Raw genomic sequence first — 20294 nt, 5'->3', positions numbered from 1 at the left:
GCATAAAGCCCCTTGAGATGTGCAGAGAGCAGGGCCATCTGGTGGCAAAACCAAAATTCCACGTGACCAAAATCCACGTGACTTATCTGAACACTTGTTGGCGGATGTGCCTCGCGACGCATTTTTTTCTACTCCGAGCAGCAGTACGCGGCGGCACGATTTCGTGATGGATCATGCTGGGCACACGTCAAAATGACGCGCACGTCCCATCATCTGCGCGTCAATCGCATATGAAATGGCGCCATGTGGTTCCACCTTTAGATGTCAGTAAGGGGGCTTAGGTGGCAGATGTAATGAATGCCATCCATCAGGCTGGCGGGAAAGCAAATCCACTTCCCTCCCACCCCTCCTCGCAACTGTTCTTCCCTCACCCTGCCTCTCAACTATCTCGCAACTCCCTCACCTTCGATGTCTCTGCGCGTGCCCGCCTCTGCACCGGCTCGGCGCCAGCTTACTCGCTCCCTAATGTTATCGGGAGGAGCATTGGTCAACGTGAGCAGTTTCGTTGTCCTCACTCGCTGTGTACATTGTGCTATGGTACACGAGTACTTCAAGAACAGGTCCTCCTTTTAATTCAAACTTCAATTTGAACAAACTTCCAGGTCCCTTCGAGTTTGAATTATCGAGATTCGATTGTATGTTAGGTACCAGTAGGAAGAGGAGAGTAGTAGTACTAATATCTCAGAATAAAGTTTTGGCTGAAAGTGCACTGAATATTTATGTTTATATTAGACATTCTTTCATTGCGTGCTTTCTTAACCTTCGGAATCGGGGACAAATTAAGAAAGGAGAAACATCAACGAGCAGAACCCACAGTGCAGCTGGCCTCAGCTTTCAGCTCAAGGCACCCTTGAGTCTAAGTAAGGTGCAAATGTGGTGGGCACTGTCCCACCACCATACTGCCAGCTGGACAAGGTGTGCTCTGAGCAGGGAGTGATTGCTGTATTACTCGCAGTCACACAAGTTGCCAGCCTAATAAAGCCTGATGCTAGACAAAGGCTTAAGTCTTGGACTAAAAGCCTTTTACTGTGCAAAATAATGTATTTTTTCCTCCTCTCTTGTAGTGAAAATTAAATGGATAGGAATATGATAAGTGTAATATTGTAGAAATTGAAAAGAAAGAAGCGTGAGCTTGAGAAAAAAAGAGTTGAATTGCATACTCTAACTGAAATGAAGAAATGGCCTTGGGCAGGGTGTGCAGTATTAACAAATTATCTTTTAAAGTAACAAAGTGATACGAAGGAGACGGAAACATAGTTGAGGGTAGCAGAAAACCATACATAATGGCAGATCAGAAAATTGATAGCATAGCTGTTAAAAAAAAGCTCAGTGCCCAACACAGTTTTTGAGCCTGTCAATGCATTTGTAGTTTTTACATTCTGAGACCACCCACATGTCAGCAGGCGTATCTTTGCTTCTTTTACAATGCACCATTCTGGTACACTATTGGCGAACACTAGGCCGCAGATGCAATTCCTGGCCAAAATGTCACCTGGTAGTTAGAGTTAAGCAGGACTCCTCCATTATGGCATAATTTTAGCCCCTCAATTTAAAAACATACAACCTAAATAAAAGTAATTTGACCGTGGGCAATCCATTCTTTTTTTGCAGATCAAGAAGTACCCCAGAACAATGCAGGATTCCATGCGACGAAAAGATGATCGCCGAAAAGTCAAAAGGCAGGAAGTGAAGGAAAGAAAACTACAGGTGAGCTGACACTTTACCTGTCTACCGGCACCAGCTGCAGCGTGCAGTTGTGAACAGTGGTAGATGCTGCTCAAGTTTCTAGAATCTGTGTTTCTTTGTTATTGTACTAGCACGACAACACAACGATCCATGAAGTACCTACCAGCCCAAATTGCAACTCCGTTGAATATTGCAACACATCGTTATACTTTTTGCCGAATGACCACTTTACCAAATGGGCACTGTTACTATCATGTCATTGCTTTTGGGTATGAGGCACTCTCTGTGTCCAAAATCTTGCGAACATTGTCACAAATTTGACACCAAAAAGACATGTTTAATTAAATTGTTTATCACACACAAATGGTGTTGCACATTCTCTAATCTACATGAGTGCCAGTAATTGCCCGATAATGTAGTGCGACTTGTGTATATATATTGGACTGGCTTGATTCATGAGGTCAGATTTCGCAACCGATAATTGTGCTTGCTACCATCTTCAAAATTGAGTGTTGCTTGCCTGTCTGGGTACAAGTTGCCCAATAAGAAGTCCTTAACTATTTTCTCTATTTCTAATTTTGCACCGTCACTACAATGCGACAAAATTAGTTTTAGATTGGAGGATGCAAGTGGCTAGGGACTAGGGACCCCTACGTAGGGGTGTGTGCATGCGTAGTACCGTCGCCCCCTAGTTTTTACGTATGCAAGCCACTTGTGTCCCCTAACCTAAATCTCTATTATTCGTAGCAGTGATTTACCGACAAGCTACTGGAGGTGACATTGCTCTGCCACGCATCTTGCCATTCGGCATTTACTAATGCATATTGCTGGTGCATTCATTTCTGTGCTTTCAGGAGAAAGAACAAAAGAAGGAAGAAATCAATCGGTTAAAGGCACTGAAGAAGAAAGAAATCCTCGAGAAACTTCAGAAGCTCAAGGAAGTCACGGGAAATGACCAGCTTGGCTTTGCGGATGCCGATATTGAGGGAGATTTTGACCCTCAGGAGTACGACCGACGCATGAATGTAAGTACATACAGGGACAGTATTGACAACGCAATGAGCGGTATGGAGATTTGTGCTTTTGACATTGGTCAATAGCATGTTATGCAGCTTTATGTCCATTAGGAAGGTGGATGCTTATTAGCAAGGGTGGAACTCCTGACCCAATTGCGCCATTTTGATACAAACACTTCCGATTCCTGCCCCACGCTGCACCAGAATGACTTCAGCATCTGCACTCCAGCAGTGGCCATGAACAGTGAGCAGATTCGTTCTTGGAAAAAGGGTGCAGCAATTCACATTTTACACACCACACGATGACATCTCCCACGCAGTTTCTTGTAATTTTTGCACTTATAGCACTGGACTTTTCAGCGCTTCCAGCAAGTGGCTGTCACGTGCATGGCCTTTCCCTGCTGTCGTTGCTGCTGTGGGAATGGCCAGGGTGGCTGTATTTAGCGGTGTAGCACTCCCTAGCTGAAGTGCAAAAGAATGAAAAGTAGACAGGGCTCTGCGAGTGTTCTAGAACCTCTTTAACTCTTTTTCCCTCGCGTCCTGTGCTTCATTATCTTGTTGCCACTGTGGCCTCTGGTTCTGCCCTTGTATTGTTGGCACCCGCCGTGGTTGCTCAGTGGCTATGGTGTTGGGCTGCTGAGCACAAGGTCGCGGGATCGAATCCCGGCCACGGCGGCCGCATTTCAATGGAGGGGAAATGCGAAAATACCCGTGTATTTAGATTTAGGTGCACGTTAAAGAACCCCAGGTGGTCGAAATTTCCGGAGTCCTCCACTACGGCGTGCCTCATAATCAGAAAGTGGTTTTGGCACGTAAAACGCCATAATTTTTTTTGTATTGTTGGCATGAATAGAAGCACGTGCCATAATGAATGCCTTTTATGTGTAATTGCAGTCGACGGTTTTGGGGGCATGCTTGATAATTCGAACACCTTTGCGGAACCGCCATGTACCTCATCGAGTGAGTGCATAAGATCGTCTGGAATTTCGGACACAAAACTTTTTGCCGTTTGATTTTTATGACTTTTTCACTGTGACTGCAGGTCTGAAACGGCATTAGTCAGAGCCACTGCCATTTGGATTATACTGTCAAAGCCTCGAACTGGTGCTCTTGCACGCCGATTTGCTAATAGCAACCACCGCGGGAACCCTAGGCCTAGCTGCTTCAGACGTTTGCTGCCAAGCTTCTCACTGTTCGGTGCCATTATATTCATTGAAAGAATTTGCCACTGTCAGAGAGGGCACCGACTCCACCTTTTTATTCCTGACCAATGGCTTCGAAGCGCAGATAGCATGCCACTTTGCATATATTGTTGATTTCAGAAATTGAGCTTTGCCGCAATACAATGTTGTTATGTGGTCAAGCGTAAGCAATGTGTTGCGGTGAAGCGTAACAAGAGTGTAGAGGGGCAAGTGTCACGGGACATGGTATGTATTCATTAATTGTACTAGCCAGAACCTGCCATTCTTTGTCCAAGTAGAAGCTACTGTACACCTAATAAACCTACTGGCAGGCCTTCAGAGCTACGTTGGGCGTGCCTGTAACAATTTCAGCTTTTGGGGCAGTAAAGCGCATGCATTTATTTTTTAGGATGTTCGAATCCTCGAGATGTTCAGGAGATGTTAGGAAATTGCTGGCAATATTCATGAGCAATTGTTCGGGTTTGACACCTTGGTTTGCGGACTATGACAGACATCAAAGATGAAGGCTTACGAATAATTTTGACCAGCTACAGTTCTACAGTAAGCCAGGGGCCAGAACACATCTTGCTTAAGTGAAGTGTCACATCACAAAAGAGAAAGTATCCTTCGAAGTGATACCTCTGTCACACTGTACACACAGTGATACCACACTGTAACCTCTGTCAAGGTTACAGTGTGGCACATTTGAGAAGGGGTCACTACTTCATGTCTATTCAACCATTGCACTGTGGCATGCCACAGTGCAAATCAGTTGGGGACAAAGGATTTTTTAGTCATGAAGAAGTGTTTAAGGAAGTGTTTTCTCCTTTTTGTGTCCAGACAATATTTAACAGTGAGTACTACGAGCAAGATGCTGAGGAGTTGAAGCCAGAAGACCCCTTGGATGAGGAATTGGGATGTGAGTGAGCCAGCTACAGTGCATTGGCGTGAATGTTGACAATACTCAAGTTCATCATGTCTGCTTGCATTTGCACTTGCTCTCGAGGTAAAGTGCTGATTTTACACGTAAATCATGTACAGTAAAACAGCGTTAAACTGTACCCACTTAAACAGCAGTTTTGTTTTTAAAGCAGTAAAGTCAAATCCCCGACTCAGCAGCCCTTGAGCATAATGCGTTTTGTATCCGCATAAACCGTACCACCTTATTGCATACGCATCGGTTAACACATAGTGTTAAATCACAGCAGTACGGTGGCCCGGCAGAACAACGAGCCTCGGCGATCAAAATGGTCTCTAAGTGTGAACGCAGAGGGCGCTTGGAAGGATAAGGCCACATCAACATCTTTTCGGCGCCATGCCTGAGTGGGAGAGTGTTGTGGCATGTGTTGTGGCATCGTGTAAGCTAGGGCAAAAACTGGGTGCTCAGCATAGCAGAAAAACTGGACATTGTTTGTGCTATTGAACATGGCACGAAGAAGTCTGTGCTGGCATGCGAGAGGATCTAGCATTGACTACGGTGGGTGGCATCTGGAATGCGAAGGAGAAGTTGCTCGGCAGTGCTGCTGTGACCACGAAAATACGTTGGCTGCGAGGTTAAACTTTTCGAGGTTCAACTTTTCGCCATTGTTGCCTCTGTTATTTCCGAAGTGTCGCCTAACGACAGTGATGAGGACAAAATGGAAAGCAAAAGTATTGGTAGTTCAGGCCCGACAGTGGCAGATGCTGCACATTATGTCATCCTCATGCAGGTGTTTGCTGGAAAGAGGGGACTGATGGAAATGCTGGCTCGTAGCTCAAGCGAGTTTGAGGCCGCCATCGTCGCTGCTAGCCTTCCGTGGCAGCAAAGGAAAATAAGACTTTTGTTGCACGAAGTGAATAAATATGCAAAGCCTGCAAAAGTAGCTTCACTCGAGAGAGTTCAAGTGTTAAATGTTGCTGGCCACAATTCTAAGCCGACCCTCAAAAGTCCAAAGCCAGCAAAAGAATAAAAAAAACTTACCTCGAATGTAGGTCGAACAAAAAAGCGAAGACTGCATTCACAAAATGAAAACAGCATTTATTGCACAATGAACATGCCGAGCTCATTCTACGTCATCATTGCTGCTAGCCTCGCCGCTACCTTCCCTATTTATTCATTATTCCTCAATTTCAGCTCAGCATCTATTCCTAATTATTAAGGAAAGTCATTGTGTGTACCTTTAGCTCTTATGCCTTTGTGATGACTGTCACTGCATTGGATTCCTGTTTTTGTTTGGCCATGTGGTGCTGAGGTATTATTATACCTGCATGTACAATCTGTACGCCCACCTGCTATATTCTCGGAGAGAGACTGGCAGTTTTGAAATAAATTACTGTCATCTTCAAACAGTGCACTACCTTCGAACAGTAAATGCCATCTTCATTGCAACACATGCAAAAAGCATCTCCCATTGCATCTCCTCCAACGACGGACGTCTTCCTCATTGGTGCCGAATTCCCGCCCGGCTTGAAAGTTTGACGATGCCTCTGCACCTAGCACAACTTCTCGTTTGAAAGCACCACTATCACCTGTTTTGTGCCATTACGATAACACCACACCACACGTTAATAACATAGACCAAAAAAACCAGCTCCGATACGACACAGGTAAAAATGGTGACGTTGCTCGTGTACTTCAGTTGGCTACTGGTGCGGCTAGTAGCGGCTGCAATACTGACTTTCTAGATGGTGCTAGCTATGTGCCATATTTATCAGTTTCAATTAAAAACTGGTGCGTACTTCGAAAACCTGGAATACAAGCCGACCCTAAAGGTTGGTATAGGATTATTAAAGAAAATATATATCAGTCTAGATTAAAATAAATATGGGGCTTCGAATTATAAAACAGCGTAACAAGACAGAAAACCAGAAAAAAAAACAAGAAAAAACAGCACTGTCTTTCTTCATGTGCTGTCCTGTCTTGTTGCACTGTTCTATAATTGCAAGTAGATCAGGAAGGACCTGCAGTGTATACCTACAGGCAATTCTGAATTGTGTAATCTCTTGCCACTTTCTGAATTAAAACTTCTGTGCTGAGTGTGCATTTCTGGATATAGTGCACTGCAAAAAAATATATTAAAGCAATCGCGATGCAAAAATTCATCGAACATATGACGAAATGCAAAGCATGTCCAATTGCACATACAATAGCATGTGCTTTGACCTTGCATGAATCCTCAAATTTTATCGTCGAATAAACATTAGGCTGCCGTCAAGTTCTCATGGGGAGCTCATCTATTGAGGGCAACACTTGCTGCATGTTTGGCAAGAAAAAATATTTCAGTCGAAGGCTTCTCTGAAATTAGTTTACATCAAGGTACTCTAACAGCGTCGTGTTGACCTGTTGAATTGTGGTGTGCTGCAGTGGAAGACTGGGACCAGTGGCAAGGGTGTGAAGGCGAGGAGGGTAACGAGGAAGGTGGTGAAAATGAAGACTGGACAGAAAACTGTGGATACGACTATCCTGGCTATGAAGGTGGCACTGGTGAAGACGAAAATGTGAGTCTTTATTTATCTCCTACTTCTGTTGTCTTTTTTGTAGAAAGAAGCCCTGTGTGACATATGTTTCCAGTGCATTGTTAGAGCAGTGTGTTCACATTATTGTCACGTTGTAGTGACTGAAGAACCAGACAGTGCCAAAAGTGTGAGTCACAAATACAATTCTTCGTTTGGCGAACTTGTGCCCAGTAAAACATGTTTCACTCTAAACAAAGATAGCGGCAATCACAATCCTGGGCTGTCAAAATCTTATCTATGGGTTCAGTGCATTGGCTGATTATAACATGGCTCATTGTAGGAAGTTCGAGTGCATTCGTGGGTTCTCGCGTATGTCATAGAATGTACACTATTATTCGCTTTGCACACTGATCTGATTAGACAATCTGATTAGGCAATCTGATTAGACGAGGTAGTTTTGCTATAGAATCGCCATTAATATTAGGGAAAGTTCTGATACACGAAGTTATGTCTTGCACTAAGTGATAACTTTGTAACAGTGGTTTGGTGGTGAAAAATAGTAACCGGGAAAAGGTAAACACTGTACATGGGTCGGTAAACTAAAGCAGAAAATTTGCAGGATGCATCTTGGATACATCAGTATTTGCATTGGGGATTGGGCGGTAGACATGGCACATATGGAGTGCTGCCACTTTTTACCTCTTCCCCACTGCATATCCGTGGTGCCAAAGTGCTTGTTAAAGAAGCCATGGGGAGAACGAAGCATTGACAGCAGGTTGCATGCTTGTTATCAAGGCCTAAATTTCAATCTGCCAGGGTTGTTACATTGTGCATGATAATATTTTGTTAGAGCTCATGATTGGGATATGACATTGCTGGCTCAGGGCTAGATTTAAAAGTGCCAGTTTAACATTGCTGTTAGGGGAAACTGTGCCTCTGTTTTTATTGCAAGGCTGCATCATTGTAAGCTTGGCATTTAGAGTATATTGAACATAAGTAGCAGCCCAAGTCAGTTGTCACTGATGACTCCTGAAATCTGCAGCAGGCAGCAAAAGTGCTGTTAATTTACAGCAGAAAAATAAATTTAATAAGCACCAAGGTGTTAATTACCATGTGCGAGCTGGTAATTACCACCTTGGCCTGTAAATTACACGCCCTGTTTAATTCAAATCAAATGTTTTGTAAATCATATGAGTGTGAACTGTGATATAGCAGTGCAAGCTGTTTTGTTGGTGCTTTGAGCTAAAGTGCATAATTGAGTGCTTAGTAGGTCTTAGCTCCCTATATAGAATGTTATTCACTTTCGTTCATTTTATAATTATTTCAGGATTCTGATTTGATGGGTGAAAAGAAAGGCAAGCGTCGGAAGAAGTCTCATTTTGCCAAGGTTGTGAGCAGGAAAAAGCCAGTGTTTGATCCATGTAAGCAGTCTCAATGTTGCTGCAGTGCTTTGCGAGGGATGCTGTGCATTGTCGTGTACAAGTCAACTCTGAATAGTATAAGACTTCAATGCCCTTCCATAATTTTTTTAGAAAGCATGCAGAAAGACAAAAGGACGCTTTTGAAGTGCAAGTCATGAGTGACAAAATTATTTCTTGTCAAAGGTGCATGCCGTGCTGCAACCTGTTGCAGAAATATACAGTAGAACCTCGTTCATACGTTTTAGAAAAAATTGAGAGACAAAAACTGTGCTAACCGGGAAAACTTGTGATCCAAAATAACTAAAAAAAATTGACAGACTCAACTTTTGTTAGCATCTACGTAATGTGAAGTGTCGTGTGGATCATTGAAGCACAAGGCACCAATGCGTCTTGAGCTGGTGGTGCTCCGGCGGCCCGAGACGCTTTCTTTTCCTATTGCATTGTGTTTTAAGACGGTGACCGAAAACCGAAACGAAATCGAGCTGGTGGGCGATGCCAGGTGCCACTGAAGTGAAACGTGATGTCCACATCGCGCTGCCTGTGGGCAAGGAACAGCGGTGTGTTTGGATTATCGCCAGTAAAAGCATGCAGTACACTATAAATAGCACTACGCACTACGTGCTGTAAAACAGATAGGTGAAGATGTATATCGCAGTAGGTTTGGCAGTGATATCTGTAAATGCGGCATGCGACAACCCACGCAGAGATTTGTTGGCACCAGAATAAGAAACTGAGTGTGCCACCATTTTTACATGAGACGGGCGGCTATACACTGTTCTCAATCGCGCTTGTGTCTTTTCTTGTTCACATGGGGTCTAGCGGCCAGAAAACGTACCATATTTGCTCGAATTTAACGCGCCCTTGATTGTAATGTGCACCCGTTTTCCGAGACCAATAAAACAAGGAAAAAAAAACACACTCGATTGTAACGCGCACCCGTTTTCCGTGACCTAAAAGAAAAGTCCTTTACAGTACCACACACCTCATTCTTTCATACAGAAGTACAACTTTCTCTCATTTGGAAAAATCAGATTTACTCCTAATGCACTAAAGTTGTGATAAATAAAAATTGCAGTTTTGCCCAAAAGGCAAAGCATCGATTACGATAGCAAATTAGTAGACAGCTATACGAAAAGTAAGGATAGTAGTTTTAATGACCCTATAAACTTTTAAACATTTGCTTACTAACTAAATTAACAAGCATGGCGTCATGTGCGCACAAGCAAACATGAACACGTCTCGCTCAATGACCGCGAAAACTCTATCAAAATGCGGGAGTGAGGAAGTGCGGAGTGAAAGTGAGGAAGTGAGTGGAAGTGAGGAGCGAGAAAATTCAACGTGAACTAAGTGACGAGAACACAGCGCAGTGCACCTAGGTGTGTAGACTCTTGTCTTCGTCGCAAATTGCTTTCAAGATAGGGGCTGCGCGGCCCCGCTGTATGTAGCAGCCACCGGTGTAGAACACCTCTCCTGTTTGCGCCAGTCCCGCACGGAAGTTTCGGGAACCCCGAACGCCCGTGATGCGGCCCGATTTCCATCCGTCTCCGCATCGTGATGAGCTCGGCATGTCTTTGCAGTCGGCACTTTCATGCAGAAATGCAGAAAATGGGATGATGATGGACAGTGCAATAACCTAAGCCAATGGAAGCATTGCCTAAGCAGACGTACTGCAGCATATGGAGGAAGCTGCGGCAGGTAGGCTCGAAGGTAGGCAGGTGTTCTCGGTTGTGAAAGTTGGTGCTGGAAGAATGTATGTACTGTAATGGGGATGTATCTATGAGGTTCTATTGTGCGTGTTCTGGTGTAATTTGTCACTCCCAGTGGTATTGGAGCTATCTGTCATTGCTACTAGAGCTGTCCTCTTGACTTCTTTCCTACTACAGCTGCATCAACATGGATCACTGATATCTATGTCTGTCATTTTTGCAAAAATATGTTTTGGACTTCATAGCTTTCAAGAGGCAGCTTCTGTACCACGAGGTAGTTGTCCACTTGCTACCTTTTGTTTCAGTGACGCCAAGCTCATCAAATCATTTTGATTGCTAGACACACCTGACACTTTCACACCACAGCAGACATTGTGATTGACTGATCACCTTTAAAAGATTGTGACCCCTACATCTTTTGCTTGAAAAATCAACTGAGAACTGGCTCCATGGACAACCTAGAGCCAATGTCAGCACCGACCTATACATTCGTTACACTACGAGGCAGTGAAGGCACTCATGAAATTTTTACATTCGAGTGGCCTATTGGAGAGACTAATTCTCATGGATGTTCACGACCTTCCCTACCTTCTTTTTTTTTCTTCATTTCTTTGCCTTTTCTCTTCGCTGTTCTTTAAATCTTTTATTTACCCTACCCCCAGTGCATGGTAGAAAACCAGAATCTTATCCAGTTAACCTCCCTGCCTTTCACATCCCATTTATCTCTCTCTTGAGCCAATGTCAAAACCTAAACTGTGGCAGGACACAAAGTCAATTCTGCATGAGTACCACCGTGCATGCGAAGGATGTATATGTTCTACATACTATGTCTATAATATTTGTTGCACTGAATGTAATTCAGCTGTGCTTGTTGAAATTTTTGAAAAGGAAAAAAAAAAAGAAGTAAGGAAGAAGATTGATAGTGTGGTACATGCTACACACTCCAATGGGTTCAAACATAATTTGTCCTTTACCCGCCGTGGTTGCTCAGTGGCTATGGTGTTAGGCTGCTGAGCACGAGGTCGCGGGATCGAATCCCGGCCGCGGCGGCCGCATTTCGATGGAGGCGAAATGCAAAAACACCCGTGTACTTAGATTTAGGTGCACGTTAAAGAACCCCAGGTGGTCGAAATTTCCGGAGTCCCCCACTATGGCGTGCCTCATAATCAGAAAGTGGTTTTGGCACGTAAAACCCCATAATTTAATTTTAATAATTTTTCCTTTCTCACCCTTCGTTTGAATACTGGTCCTTTGATCCGATTGATGGAGTGCTTTTGTTAGATTGTAGCTTTGCTTAATGTTGACTGAAATGAACTAGGCACTCAAAATTACTTTCGTTTTCCTTCATTGCAGCTAGCAAGTCATTTGAGGAATACTTTGACGAGTACTACAAGTTGGACTTTGAAGACATCGTTGGTGGAATGCCGACTCGTTTTCGGTACCGCTCTGTTGTCCCTAATGATTTTGGCTTGACTACAGAAGAGGTACAGACATTCATCGCTTTCCTGACTTCCTGGCTCGCCATGTTTTGGTGTAGCTCTTGCTAAAGTGCAGTCAAATGCTTTGGTGCAGATTCTTTCGGCAAAAGACAAGGAGCTGAATCGATGGTGTTCTGTGAAGAAAACCTGCCAGCACAGGTGAGGTCCAGGCATTCCTGACATGAGTGACATTATTTTGGTGCTGGTGTTCCTGCTGAAGAGTTACAAATAGGGAATTCAGATTTTTGCTTAGAATCTCCAGATTTGCCTGTGCATCATGCACATCTTAACCTTAGCTTAAAGCCCAAACACCATTCCTTATATGGAGAAATAAAACAACCCGTGCACCAGTATTTCTCAGCCAGGGTTGGCCACTCAATACTACATATGACAGGAAATTAATATAATTGGAGGTAAAAATTTCATTACATAAGGCCCATGAGCTTCTGAGCATAGCTGTGTTCCAATACTCACCTTGCACAACTAAGCAGACAGTCGCCATCTAACATCTCATTCCACTTCTGATGAAGATGTCAAAGAAAATAGCTTGCTGCAGAATGCATCGAAGTAAAACCTGATGCAGGCTACTTTCCTGTCCAAGGTAGCAGAGCAAGATGCTTGGTAACTCAATGGGGAGGTTGTCTGCACACAAAAAAATGTAGTCACGCTTTCTTATGCACTTAATTTAAGTCACATAGTGTTTTTCATAGGTTTGCAGATGTAGATAATGTGCGTTTTTCTCGAAATTTTCTTGTTGCCGCCAGATGGCATCTCATCGCGTAGGAGTCTTCCGGATGGTTCAAGACATGTTCCATAACTTGGGCTCGAAGCTGCCTTCTGCATAGAGTTAATATAACTTATACCCGTGTCACACGGGCGTTTGGAAGGCCTTCCAACCGATAGTCATTTGACTCAAAGGTCAAGTTCCAGCTGCTACACGGGCGGTTTCGAAGGCCGCCGAGTCAATAGTCTATCGAGTCAACGGAGCACCTTACAACTCTATCGAAATCTCGATGGCCTTTGAGCAACGGAAACGGAAATAGCGCGAACATGCCCTCTCGTTAACAGTGTGCTCGTACTCACAGTTAGAAAGAACAAATCAAACCAAAATGCTCTAAATATACTTTGTATGAGTGTTATTAATTATTCAATAAAGTATTTTTGCCGCTTGACATGTGCGAACACACACCAAAACGGCAGCCGCATCGAGCGGCGGAAACGTTGCCGCAGTTTCGCTACTCAACAACTTAAAAACTAAACATATATGTATGGCGATGTATAAACAAATTATCTTATTATATAAACAAACATAAAAGAAATTACAGTGCTTTTAAGAGGTTTTAATGTTGTTTAACTTTTCGTGACATGAAAACGAAAATAAAGATCCGCAGCGCCACACAATTTTGCGAGAAACGCCTGAACCACTCAACGGCCTTTCAAAAGTGCCGTGTAGCAGCGCGACAACTCCTTTGAGTCGATAGAGTTGTGGCGTTTCGAAGGCCGTCGACTGGAAGGCCTTCCAAATATGCCCGTGTGACACAGGTATTAGCTGCATCCTTAGCTGTCTATGTAAACTGTCTCTGCTGCTGGCCAAAGTTGGAACACACCCCACAACATATGCTCCATGATCACAGCAGCAGTTAGGGCTAGCTGGTGTGTCATAGCTTGAAATTTAGTCTTGTCACTTGCAAAGTTAATTTGAAACTTATGACACGCTGTTCTTGAATGAAAATTGACTTGAACCCTCACAAAGCTGATCTTTATCTGTGCCGTCCATACTGTTTGTTTTCTGTCACTTTGAAGCTCTTGATACTTCCCCCACAATGCAGCTAAACAATATGCCACATCACTGGCAATGCCATTGAAGAGTGCTGTATTTATGCAGTGTGATATGGTGTAATGTGTTGGTGAGTAATCAGTTTATTCTTTCTGGCTAGGACTGAAAATGAAGAGATGCAGGATCTACACACATTCCAGAGGCGAGCCACCAACGATGCACTGAAGCGAAAGATCTTCCCCAGCTTGTACACTGAACCGTGAGTACAGTGTTGCTGAAACAGTTTGTCCTTGCTCTTTGAATAACTTGAGGTAAAGGCCACCTGCAATGAAATTTTGCGCAGTGTAAGAATCCTCATTTTGTATGTTCTAAATTTTTTAAAATGCCGCCATTACTGTTCACTAGAATTAATGCATGACCTAGAATGTGTGGCTCCTCAGCTTGACCTTTAAATATTAGGTGGCACCCGTGGCTGTCCGCAGCGCACTGAAAAAGCTGAGGCGACGAGCTGGGTCTTTTGTTATAGCCACTAACCACCGGGTTCATGCATTGTCTGCTAAAGTGTTGTTTAGAGGCTGCTAATCAGATAATTGTACAGATACTAGCACTGCAGCTTTTTGCTTCAGTGGCATATACAGTACAACCAGTGGCGTAGCCAAAAATTTTGTTCGAGGGGTGGAGGAGGCTCACGTTGGAGCTCGGCCTCCTTCTTATAGAATTTGTCGAAGGATGGAACATCTAAATAATACCTGCAGTGCCATTGCCACAGATGCTGCAAATTAATTCTTGAGCGCTACATTCTGTCAAGACAAGTAAGACGTATTTTTTCATAAAAGAATATACTCGTGTGTCCTAAAACTTGTGCCCGAAATAACTGATGTCAATGCTTCCATGTTTTTTGTCTATTTAAAGTAAGCAAAATATCACATGAATTTTAGAACTATATCAGTTCGAAACCAGCAAAGCAGTGCATGCCGCTGATAGTATGAAAAATTTAAAGGCCACAACAGATATTTAATGAAGCTTTGTCATTCAAGAACCTTGTTTACATTTTTGTACATATGCAACAGCAAGAAAAAAATCTCAATGACGCTGTCTTGTTCCAATGTATTGTGTAGGAGCAGCTGTCACCGGTCATGTATTGTAATTGCTCTGAAATTCTACTTGCAACAGAGAGCACATATAAAAAGCAGGAGTTCTGCAAAATATACAAGGACAAATCAAATGAAAGTGAACCAATGCAAATATGTGACAAACAGGGTATTCTTTAAAATAAAGTCTCCATGAGCGTTTTTACATTTGTGCCACTGACTAGCGAGTCGCGCAATTCACGTCTCATAAAACTCCTTGGGTTGCTGCTTCAAAAAGTCTGTAACTGACTCTTTCACGTCATCGTCCGACATGAATCTGGTTGCCTTGAGCTGTTTTTTCATTTGCCCAAAGTGTGGAAGTCGCAAAGGCGACAGGTCTGGTCTGAATGGCGGATGTTGCAGCGTTTCCCACTAGAACATTGCGAGTTTTGTATTGACCACATCAGCAACGGGGGGGGGGCACGAGCATTGTCGTGGAGCAAGATGACCCCATTCGTCAATTTTCCACCTCGTTTGTTTTTGGTTGCGACATGCAGCCAATCTAGCATTTCACAATATCGGAAACAATTGATAGTCTCTCCAGGTGTATCAAATTCGATAAGTAATGGCTCCTGACAATCGAAAAAGACAAGTAAACAGCACTTTACCGGCAGAAATGATGGCCTTTTCATTCTTTGTTGGTGGTGAGTCCGGATTTTTCCATTTTAAGCTTTGCTGTCATGTTTCAGGCTTGTAGTAGTGGCACCATGATTTGACACCAGTCACAATTGCAGACAAGAAGTCGTCACCCTCATTGTGATACCGGATCAGATGAGCCAAGGCAGCGCCGAACCTCTCTGTCTCCTGCGGTGGTTCAAAATCTTGGGCATTCATTGCGCACACAAGAGCCCATAACTGAGATGTTCATGAATTATGGTGTGAACTGAACCATGACTGATGCTCACATGCTCTGCCAGCTCATCGAAGCTTACCCTCCGTTCTAGTCTAATCAGCTCATGTACCTTTGCGATTTTGTCGGAGGCGATTGCACAATGGCTTTGACCCGGTCTTGGATCGTCTTGCAACTTTCACATCCTTCGTTGAGCCGTTTGCTCCAACGCTTCACAGTGGCCAATGAAATGCAATGTTCACCGTACACGGCAGCCATACGGCGACTAATTTCTTTTTTGGGAAACAATTTCAGCTGTCAAAAACCTCGCGACACCGCGTTGTTCAACTTTTGGAGTGTTCATTATGTCGTGCAACCACGTTCAACCCAGTGCATGAGAGCATTAAAGAACATTTATCCTCACACCTGCGTGTCACTTTTGTAAATCGGAGATGCACACGACTCGCAGATAATGGACCGAACCATTATTGCGCGGGGTGGGTTGGCTCACTTTCATTTGACTCGCCCTCGTACATTAGAAATGCGAAGATACAATGGAATATACAATGTGAAGGTACAGCTTGATAAAGGGCAAAAAAGTGTCTCTGGAAAGTGTCTCACATATACACAAAACCTCGCAACAAGATATTTAAATATGTGTATAAGTTTCCAATAAATCTACATATCTGAGAAAAAGTCACTGTATAATGCATCAGACAGGGCAAATAAACATGTTGCGCAATCATAGATTCACAAATCACAAAGTCCTAAGCCCCCTCCCCCATCCCTCCGCTGCCTCTGATCTATCGTGCACGACGGAAGGCTTCCTCCCCACTTTTCTTGCTTGCGCACAGCCACCATCGTTGGCTCACCCATGCCACCACCACTCTCCACGCTTTCACTCACACATACAGCATGCGGCGCATAGTCACAATGTTGTCGCCCTTGGACTTCGTACGGAATTTGATGGTGACGGCAGGAATGCGCCTGGAGTGTCCATATAATTGCTATCGGAATGTAATAAGAGTATCTGGCAAGTGAAGTGTCCTGTGGCCCAATACTTTCTGCAAAAGAAGAAGTAAAAAATCGAAATTGTAGCTCTTATAATTATAACATGGAGGTATGCACATGGAGGAAGCTACAGTAGCTAGGCTAGAAGCGCGTACGAGGTGGCCATTTTTCGAATGCGGATTTAGGGTCGTACTTGATTCTAACGCGCATGCAATTTTGGGACCCGTTTTATCAGAAAGAAGGTGCACGTTAGATTTGAGTAAATATGGTAATTCCCTTGCATGCTACTGCTAGACCGTGCTAGAGAACCAGATTTCATGATGGTGGTATAAACATTAAAAACTGGGAGCCTTTCATTTCTGCTTGTGATGGTGCTCACGGCACCATCCAATGGCAGGTTCAAGCTCTACACGCAGCCTGCACCACAGCTTCGCTTTCTCCTGCATGTTCCTGTGCACTGTCGCATGTTACGCTTACAGCATACAAAATGCCAGGTTCTGATTGTTCACAGAATTGTCATCCGAATTCCTTTCTGGATTTTACTCATGAATGCTCTCTGACTAGGTCATGGCTTTTAGATATGTTCTAGGAGCCTGCGGATTTTTTATACTGCTGCAGCATAAAACCCCCATAAAAATTTGTGATTAAGCAATGTTTTTGGCTAGATGTGTAATATTTTTTTAAGTGGAGGTTTGACATTTGTGATGGTAATGCATACTGTGCATTGCATATTGTGCAATGATCATGCTTTAAGGCGAGATTATTGTCTTTCAGTGCTGAGACAAGTGAAACAAAACTGTTGGAGGAACCGAGCAAGAAGAGGAGACGAAAGAAGAAGAAATCTGTGCTCCTCCATGAAAGTGCTGCAAGTGCAGAGCATGTGAAACCCTCAGACACTACGTCGGCAGCAGTTACTCATGATGCTTCCAATTCTGACGTGACTGCAGCAAGCAAAAGGAATCGCAAGAGGAAGACATCTACTCAGACTGAATCTTCCTCAGTTAGCAACAATCACTCTCAGCATGCAAACGTTGCTGTTAATGATGATGCTTCTGAACTTTCAAAGAAATTCAAGTCTAACGACCAGAATTTATCTGCTGAGCTCAGCCAAGGCTCCGTAACATATAAGAAGTTGAATATCGGAGACATAGCTAGCAAGGATAGAAGTAGACAAATGACAGCTAACCCTGATATGTCTGCAAGCAAAAAGAAAAGGAAAAAGAAGCCAAAGGGTACAAAACAGTCAATGCCACTTCAGCAAAACACCCAAGTTCCAGCCCTGAAAGTTTCGGACAGCAGGCTTAAAGCCTATGGCCTGAACCCCAAGAAGCTGAAAAAGCAGTTGATATACGGCAAGAGAAAGGACACTTCTTGATGAAGCCCTTTGGGGAAACGTCGGGCGACAGCCTTTATTTTGAGAATCAATGCCAGAGGGCATGATTTTAATGTTGGTTATAAAACCTGTAAATACCTCTTACAACTGTCTAGTTTTTTGTTGTTGTTGGGAGCCTTTTATGACCATCATGACCATCATGATTTATGACCATCATGACATCATAAATAATCTTCCCTTTAGGAAGTAGGTGTAGTAATGGGATTCATCACACGAATGTATGGTCCTGAAGATGTTGCCTTTGTACAATACAAGGCCCTCTACAATATCCGATGCTTCTGACCTACCACCTCAATATTTGTTTGTTATATGGAGTGGATTTTTTTGTTAAGTAATCTTTTAGTGTATTAATATTTCGTTTGAAAAATATATGCACTTGAGACGAAAGGGAAAGCGAGGAGCAGGCTGGCAGCTGCCACCGCAAGGGGCACAACACCTGCATACTCGTGAGCAAGTGGTCACAATATGTTGTAATTTTGAAGCCCAGAAGAGTTTGTCATTCTTATCTAGTTTAGTCTGACATGACAGATTTGCATGCACCTCTGCTGGCCTTTCGAGACGTTCATTTGTTCTCTTAATCGACTCGGCCTACAGGAGCGTTTTCCTCCACTTTCCTCTTGAGCACATTGTACTGTGGCCTGTATAAAGACTGTAGATTGTTTGTTAAAACTTTCAAGGCCACTTTGAAAAACAAGATTTTAGGGCGCCTAAAAGACACACAGAGATTGCTCGCGTGTCTGTGTGTTTCTCCCTTGCGTGTCTTTCGAGTGCCTTAGAATCACGTTTTCGAAATGGCACCAACTTGCCCAAGAAGTTTTATTAAAGGCTTCATCGCAAATTTTTGTTATACAGTGGAAGTTATGTATCCTCTAGGGAGAGTTCTGCCGCAAACAGTTTTCAAATCGGCTCATTGATAGCCGAGATATTTCTGCACCGCGAACCCGTGATTTCAGCAGGCGGGCTCCACTGCAGAGCGAGACTCTTTCTCCACTCGCCCCGTCTAGCCTCCACTAGCGGAATTCCTTTCCTGCGTTCTCCCATACAGGACCTCGAGGATCGCGTGATGCATACGTCACGGGCCCCGCAATAATTTTTTTCTTGCTTTCTTTTTTTGCCCGCGTTGCGCGCGAGCTATTGTGATGTCTCGTTTCGCGCAGCGCGCGCTTTTGCGCGCTGTGCGCAAGCACACATGACTAGCGGTATAATTCAGTGCTTCACGAATACTGAGGCAGAACAAGCGGATCGCAGAGCGTGATCACGCGCTGGAACAGGGTAGAAAATGGCAGTTTCTGTACCTGCGCACGTCACTGCACGACCGCGGAGACAAGCAGACAAAGCGGAAGTACATCTCTCGCTTCGGTGCGAAGTAAAACAAAAAACACGCAGACATTCCATTTGTGTGTTTTATTATTTCTCTAAACTTCAATTCGTCAATTCAAGCAACAGACCACACAAATAACAGATGTTGCCTTCAATAATTCTCGAAGTCACGTGTCGCCACGAGCGACGTCACACTGCGGACACGACTACGTCACCGTCCGGCTTAGAAGGAAAAACGGCGTTCGGTTTGAAATTTAATTTCTTTCCGCGCCGCCTAGCGATGTAATACTTTGCAGACACGATCGTTGGCGCGCATTGTATGCTCTGCGCTTGTGACCTCTAAATGGCCAGACCTGGTGAGGTGCCCTATAAGTTATATTTGAAGGCCACTGTGTGAGTCACAGGACCTGTAGAGTGACTGGTGCTCTGGAGTTGAGGATGAACAGTACTGACTCTTTTTCATGTTGAATCGCTGGAACTTTCAGAGAAGTTTGCAGGTGCCCTTGTAGCTGCCACATGGGCATCTGCTACAGGTCTAGTCTAGTTTGCAATGACTGAAACCTTTAAGGCTGCAATGTGTACAGCCCAATAGACCTCCGGTTTAGGAACTGCATGCTCTGAAAACATTCATATTTTAAGTGTGTGCTCTTGAAGCTTTGGCCATGTCTCCCATTGTGTCTGTGGATTCCTCAGGTGCGATTTTGCAAGAGCAGGAAGTGGACCCTACTTCGCTGTTGCTGTGTTGGGGAGGGGTAAAGGGAAGTGCAGCCGTGCATTCGCAATCTTCCTGGGCCCAAAGTGTCGATGGGCGCACGCTGTTGCCGTGCTGCTTGGCACCTTGCTCGAACTGCGCCTCGCTATGCCCGGGTAGGGTGGAGTGGAGAGGATGAGTCTGGAGGAAAGGACGCGTG

The 20294-nt window shown here is 44.0% G+C and overlaps 1 protein-coding gene and 1 long non-coding RNA gene across 3 annotated transcripts in view; one reads left to right on the top strand and one right to left on the bottom strand.

Annotated features, from left to right (window-relative positions):
- The window catches only part of LOC139049569 (protein KRI1 homolog), a 50579-nt gene extending 32429 nt beyond the window's left edge, over positions 1-18150 (top strand). For both annotated transcript variants that reach the window (XM_070525113.1, XM_070525112.1), the window contains exons 9-17: positions 1612-1707; positions 2541-2711; positions 4724-4802; positions 7227-7360; positions 8646-8739; positions 11799-11929; positions 12018-12082; positions 13861-13959; positions 17445-18150. In XM_070525113.1, the coding sequence (XP_070381214.1) occupies positions 1612-1707; positions 2541-2711; positions 4724-4802; positions 7227-7360; positions 8646-8739; positions 11799-11929; positions 12018-12082; positions 13861-13959; positions 17445-18045 (1470 nt within the window). In that variant the 3' untranslated portion in view covers positions 18046-18150. The remainder of the gene's footprint in view (positions 1-1611; positions 1708-2540; positions 2712-4723; positions 4803-7226; positions 7361-8645; positions 8740-11798; positions 11930-12017; positions 12083-13860; positions 13960-17444) is intronic.
- LOC139049572 (uncharacterized) lies at positions 13828-20200 on the bottom strand. The gene is made up of 3 exons (XR_011508406.1): positions 19837-20200; positions 15439-15634; positions 13828-14022 (listed from the first exon to the last, which is right to left on the bottom strand). It is a non-coding gene; the product is annotated as an uncharacterized lncRNA (long non-coding RNA).
- Between the last annotated feature and the right edge of the window lie 94 nt (positions 20201-20294).

This window comes from Dermacentor albipictus, chromosome 9 (assembly GCF_038994185.2).
Source record: "Dermacentor albipictus isolate Rhodes 1998 colony chromosome 9, USDA_Dalb.pri_finalv2, whole genome shotgun sequence".
Classification (NCBI taxonomy): domain Eukaryota; kingdom Metazoa; phylum Arthropoda; class Arachnida; order Ixodida; family Ixodidae; genus Dermacentor; species Dermacentor albipictus.
The sequence above is the reverse complement of the archived record's forward strand: the minus strand, read 5'-3'. Positions and strand labels throughout refer to the sequence as shown.